This window comes from Plecotus auritus, assembly GCF_963455305.1.
Source record: "Plecotus auritus genome assembly, chromosome: X".
Taxonomy (NCBI): Eukaryota; Metazoa; Chordata; class Mammalia; order Chiroptera; family Vespertilionidae; genus Plecotus; species Plecotus auritus.
In genome coordinates, this window is record NC_137784.1 from 79013328 (window position 1) to 79019292 (window position 5965).

At 44.1% G+C, this 5965-nt stretch overlaps 1 protein-coding gene across 2 annotated transcripts; it reads left to right on the forward strand.

Moving 5' to 3' along the window:
• Positions 1 to 1042: 1042 nt before the first annotated feature.
• Positions 1043 to 4811, forward strand: TCEAL4 (transcription elongation factor A like 4). 2 transcript variants are annotated; one of them, XM_080652781.1, is made up of 4 exons: positions 1043 to 1174; positions 1757 to 1827; positions 2164 to 3264; positions 4503 to 4811. In XM_080652781.1, the coding sequence occupies exon 3, from the start codon at positions 2191 to 2193 to the stop codon at positions 2821 to 2823; it is 633 nt and encodes a 210-aa protein (XP_080508907.1). In that variant the 5' UTR covers positions 1043 to 1174; positions 1757 to 1827; positions 2164 to 2190; the 3' UTR covers positions 2824 to 3264; positions 4503 to 4811. The 2 variants fall into 2 exon arrangements, with proteins under 2 accessions (XP_080508907.1, XP_080508908.1); XM_080652782.1 differs by lacking the exon at positions 1043 to 1174 and adding an exon at positions 1190 to 1250.
• Positions 4812 to 5965: the final 1154 nt, after the last annotated feature.

Genomic DNA, 5965 nt, shown 5'->3' on the forward strand with positions numbered 1-5965 from the left:
AAACACACTCAACAAGGGCAGGGAAAAGTACATGTGTTCCCCAATCCTTCAACAAATCTATTACACAGTTTCTTGTAATCAAACCTATCACTGTTGTCCTTTTTTTCTCTTTTTTTAATCCTCACCCAGAGGATAATTTTCCATTGATTTTAGAGAGAGAGTGGAAGAGAGAGGGAAAGACAGAGAGAAATATCGATGCCGGCTAGGGCACTGTTTTCCTTAAGTGTTCACCTCTGTTATTATATTTTTAAAAGCCTTCCACACAAAAAGCTTATGTGGAAACGGTGGCTACTTAATTCAGATCTTGTTATAACAAGAGAGTCAGCCACTTTCACTTGTGTTTGGCAAACTTAAAGGCAGGCAGGGGAATAGGAAAGCTTTAGAGAGAAAACAGGGAAGGCTTCAGGTAATTCTGATTGGAGGTCATTGGCATGAGGAACCTGGAGGAACGTTAACTAGAAGCAAGGCATTTTTTATGACTGGGTTGGCTGCAGTCATTGCTCAAGTCCTGAAGTTTGAAGCAGAGGCTGTTTGGCTTCTTGGGCTGCTTGCTGTAGAGGTTGCGGGTTACAGTTCTATTGTCATATATGGTCTGGTCATTGTGTTATATGCAATCATTCTTTTATTTTGCCTCAAATATAATTTCATTTAGATTAAATACTAATTCATTAGAAAATTTATGTTTGTGCATGTAAGGAAAAAAGAAACATTTCATTTTGAGGGAAATATTGTTCCTATTTTTTTCTCAATGCAACATTCTACTCTTTGTACAATATTTAAAGTTCACATTCTTACCGTTTTATGTGGGTTGGTCTACGTTCTTTCAATGGAATTGAAGAGCAATATTCTTAAGACTCTTCCCCTGGGCAGCCCAACCCATTGAAGAAAAAAAGTCTCCGCGGTTTTCATTAAAATTCTTTCTTTGACAAACTTCTCAAGAAGAGGTAAAGGACAAAAGGGCCCAGGGAGGTAAAGGGGGACCTGGGGGAAAGAGGCGGTCTGTGGCTGGCAGTCCCCGGCTAATGGGCGGGGCTCGGGGGGGGGGGGGGAAACGCACGCTCACGTGACCTGCCGGGCGCAGCTGTGGGCATCAGTCCGGGTGCCCGCCCTCCTTCGCTGTGGTCGGACCCGGAGCTGTCTGCGAACTCCTAATTGTTGCTCCAGGTTCTTTGAGGTCAGTGCGAGGGCCTTTTTCGCTGCCTGCGAAATACTGGAATGGGCGAGAAGGAATGGGCACGGAAAGGAAAAAGGTTGGGGATGGGGAAGGGGTGGAGGGAAGCCGGCCTGACTGTAGCTAGAGATGGCGGTGGGGAAATGACTAAGAGGGAGCGAGCGGCCGATGTGTGGAGGGTGGGGAAGGCGGACATCCCCAAGCACCCATGCCCCCTTTCTCTGCACCCCCTTCTCGCTGCCCTCCGTCCATTTTGGAGCCGGAGATGGTGAACTGGGGGACACTCCAGCAGGGAGACCGTGGAGATTAACCCCCTCGCCTACTCTGTGCGTAGAGAAAAAAGTTGACCTTCATGGTGGGGAGGCGAGTTGCCTCAGGGAGAGAAGGACGCAGAGATCCAAAATTAGGGTGGAAAACATCCTGATCTGGCGCCCCAGGCTTGAAAAGAAATGGCGCCTGCGGTGTGGGGAGCAGAGGAGGTCGGGGAGGAAAACGTTGGGTGACTAGGGCCAGGATTCAGGGAAGGTATTGGAGTCCCGTGCATCCTCCGAACGCTCAGCTCCTGTCTCCCCTTTCTGTCTGCAGGTCTGCGTGTCTGTTGTTCTCAGCACTCGGCTAGGCTATAAAAGGAAGGAACCTGTCCAGAATTCCTGCAGGTCAGTTAAAGGAGGGGTGTCCCAAAGGGGTGGGGAGTGTGGGCGGCACGTCCCAAGCAGAATTTGGGGCCCCACTGTCCACCTCCAACACATTTACACACACACTGCCACGCCGAGCAAATGTAGAGAAAATGGCAGGGCCTGCCAGAGAAATGGTTGGCTCACGTGTGTGGAAGGAATGGTGAGGAAAGGGTGGCAGAGGAGGGCGGGGCCCGGTTAGGGGAACCCTGACAAGGGGCAAGATGCCAGTACTATCCAGACCTGCATTCCACCCCTAAGTCCTCAGTCTCCCTTGTCTCCTCTGTATCTCCTCCCTCCCCCTCATCCCACCCCCAGGACAGGAAAAGGAGGGGACATCTCAACATGGAAAAACTCTGCAGTGTAAATGAAGGAATGCCTGAGAATCAAGGAAAGATGGAAAATGAACAGCCTCAGAATGCTGCAAAGCCAGAAGTAGCTGATACTCTGGAAGACAAGGAAAAGTTAGAAAATGAAGGAAAGATAGAAAACAGGGGAGAGACAGAAGATGAGGAAATACTAGAGGATAAGGAGAAGCCAGAGAAGGAGGGAAAACCAGTGATAGAGGGAAAGTCAGAGAGCCAGGGAAAACCAAAAGAAGAAGGAAAACCAGAGAGTGAGGGAAAGCCAAAAGAAGAAGGAAAACCAGCTATCGAACCAAGGGCTGGAGGAAAGCGCCCAGCTGGGGATGATGTGCCCAGGAAAGCCAAAAGAAAAACCAACAAGGGGCTGGCTCAGTGCCTCAAGGAATACAAAGAGGCCATACACGATATGCATTTGAGCAATGAGGAGATGATAAGAGAATTTGACGAGATGGCTAGGGTAGAGGATGAGGTGAAGAAAACCAGACAGAAATTGGGGGGGTTTATGTGGATGCAAAAAAGTTTACAGGACCCCTTCCACCCCAGAGGCCCTAGGGAACTCAGGGGTGGCTGTAGGGCCCCACAAAGGGGCTTTGAAGACATTCCTTTTGTGTAGTGCCCATGGCAGGCATTTGCCAGGCCCAGGGCTTTAACCTTATGCTAATATTTTGCTTTAGTAGTCACTCTTGTTATCCAACTGCAGCCCTCTATGTTTCAGTAGCAGATCTTTGTCCATTGCATGGAATAATGTTTATGATGCATTGTAAAATTAAAAAGAAAAGTTTGTAGAACCATATATATGGCATCAGTCCATTTTTGTAAACCTGCAAAGATGTTGACCTAATGATCTATGTACAAGAAAAAAACTCTGAAAGCTGTGTCTACTAAAAGATTAATAGTGGTTATCTGTGGGTAATTTTTTTGTTCATATTACTTTCATCATAAAAATAATGAAAGATAAAAAATTGGAAAACAATACCAAGCAATCAAAAGAACAGTTCAGTGCTTATGAAAAATCTGGGGACACTTAAAATTCTTGTTATCAGCATATGAAATGGTAAGTAAAACATTACTTCTGGGACTCAAAGTTGTGGCAGAATCAACCTCATAGTTACATATGCATTGTTGCAAGGGATAGTCTTGTCATCTGTGATTTGGGGATAAAACTTACCTTCCAGGACTGTGGAGAAGATCAGATGAGATACTGAGTATGGCGTATTGGGCTAGCTGGCTACTACCCTCTCCCCTGCACTAGCAGGACCAGAGCCCCGGAATTTTCCCTGTTTTTGATGTTTGGAAGAGGATTAATGGAGGTTCCACTTGTGTCCAGGAATAACGCCAGGTAGCTGAGGGTAGTTGCCACTCTTTCCTGGTTAATGCCATGTCTCTTGGGCACTGTGCCTCGTCTCATGGGTCCTGCACCCTCCTAAGGCCCCTATTGTTGGTGGGCTGGAGATCATGATGGACTAAAGCAGTACAGTATTTCAACAGAAGGGTGGAGAATTCTCTGTCTATAATAGAGTTAACCCTAACTCAGGTGGGTAGTACCCATTTGTCACTTGGACCTTAATATTTTATAAAGTTCCTAGAAAACACTCCTTTCCAAGTTTTTCGTTGGTTTGTGTGTGTTTTTGCATACAGCAATCTCCACTAGATTTAGATACTGGAGTTTGAGCCAGGAGAAAAATCTGAGTGACCAGATGCTGTGCTATTCTCACCTGTTAATCTCTTGTCTGCTGACTCTTTTCTTCTTAGAAGGAATAGTCTCCCAGGAAATTTCTGTTAAGCTCTGCCTTACCATTTTAACAGGCCCATGTGGTCCTCCCCCTCCTCCGCCCCGGTTCTTCATTAGCCTTTTGTTAATTTATATTGTTTTCAAAATAAAGTTATTTTAGGGCAGTCGTAGATTTTTACAGAATTATTGCGAAGATGGTAGAGTTCTGTGTACCCCATACTCAATAGCCCCTATTTTTAAATTGATTTTTAGAGAGAGAGAAAATATTGATGTGAGAGGGAAACATGATCAGCTCTCTCTTGCACGACCCCTACTGGGGATCAAGCCAGGAAAGTCAGGCATGTGCCCTGACTGGAATTGAACCAGCAACCTTTCAGTGCACAGTACAATGACTAACCAACTGAGCCACACCCACCAGACTCAATATCCCCTATTGTTAACATTTAAATAGTATGGTATATTTGCAACAATGAACCAATATTAATACATTATTATTTACCAAAGTATACATTGTATACATATTTCCTCAGTTTTTCCCTAATGTCCTTTTTCTGTCCCAGGATCCCATCCAGGCTCCTCTTGGCTGTGACGTTTCTCAGACTTTTTCTGTTTTTGATGCCCTTGACACCCTTGAGAGGTACTGGTTGGGTATTTTGTGTAATGTCCCACAATTTGCCCAGCTGGCATGGCTCAGTGGTTGAGAGTTGACCTATGAGCCAGGAGGTCATGGTTTGATTCCTGGTCAGGCACATGCCCTGGTTGCAGGCTCGATCCCCTGTGTGGAGGTACTGATCAGTAGCTTTCTCTCATCATTGATGTTTCTATATCTCCCTCTCCCTTCCTCTCTGAAATCAATAAAAATGTATTTTAAAAAAGAATAATGTCCCATAATTTCGGTTTGCTTGATTTTTTTCTTGTGATTAACAGGGGTTAAGTGCTTTTAGGAAGAGGACCACAGAGATAAAGTGCCATTCTCATCACATCATATAAAGGATATATACTATCAGTATTATCACTGTTGATGTTAACTTTGGTCACCTGACTGAGGTAGTGTTTGCCAGGATTCTCCATGGTAAAGTTACTCTTTTATATCTCCTTTTCCATATTGTATATACTCTTTTTTTTGTTGTTGTTAATCCTCATGGGAGGATATTTTTTGCATTGATTTTTAGAGAGGGTGGGAGGGAGGGGGAAGGAGAGAGAGAGGGAGGAGAGAAACATCAATCTGAGAGAGACAAATCAGTTAGTTGCCTCCTGTCCCTGAGCAATGCTGGCCAGGGCTATATGTACTCTTTGGAAGAAAGTCACTATGCACAGTCCACACTTAAGGAGTGGAGTGTTCTACCTACTTGAGGGTAGACTATCTTCAAAATTATTTGGAATTCTGCATGGGATATTTGACTTCTCCCCCTTTTATTCATTTATTTATATCAGCATGGTCTCATTAATATTTATTTGATACTTTAGATTATAATCTAATGCTACTTTTAATGTTTTGATTGCACCCGTTTTAATTTTGGCCATAGGGAGCTCTTTCAGTTGGCTTTTGTATCTATTTGATATGTGTGTGTGTGTGTGTGTGTGTGTGTGTGTGTGTGTGTGTGTGTAAGTAACTCTTTCTGGCACTACAAGATATACTAGTTTTGCATATTTCCTACCCAAGTTCTAGAACTAACCATTTCTCCAAGGAGTCCTGATACCTTAAGTTGGAAAATAGTATTAAAAACCAGGATCTGGGTGCTAGGTGTACTCATTACTGTTGGGATAACATTGCTTCTAGGCCCTCTCAGTTGACAGAGTAAGGAGATATATGGATATATAATAATCTCTGTGTGTGTGTGTGTGTGTGTGTGTGTATATATATATATATATATATATATATATATATATATATATCCTATCTAATAAAAAGTAATATGCAAATTGACTGTACCTCTGCTATACCCACAACCCTCACCCACCAGCCAATCAGGAGTGGGTATGCAAATTAACCCAACCAAGATGGCTGTGGCCACAGAGAGAG

Bases quoted from the DNA above. Each gene is read 5' to 3' on its own strand.
- TCEAL4 (XM_080652781.1), top strand. From the start codon at position 2,191: ATGGAAAAACTCTGCAGTGTAAATGAAGGAATGCCTGAGAATCAAGGA.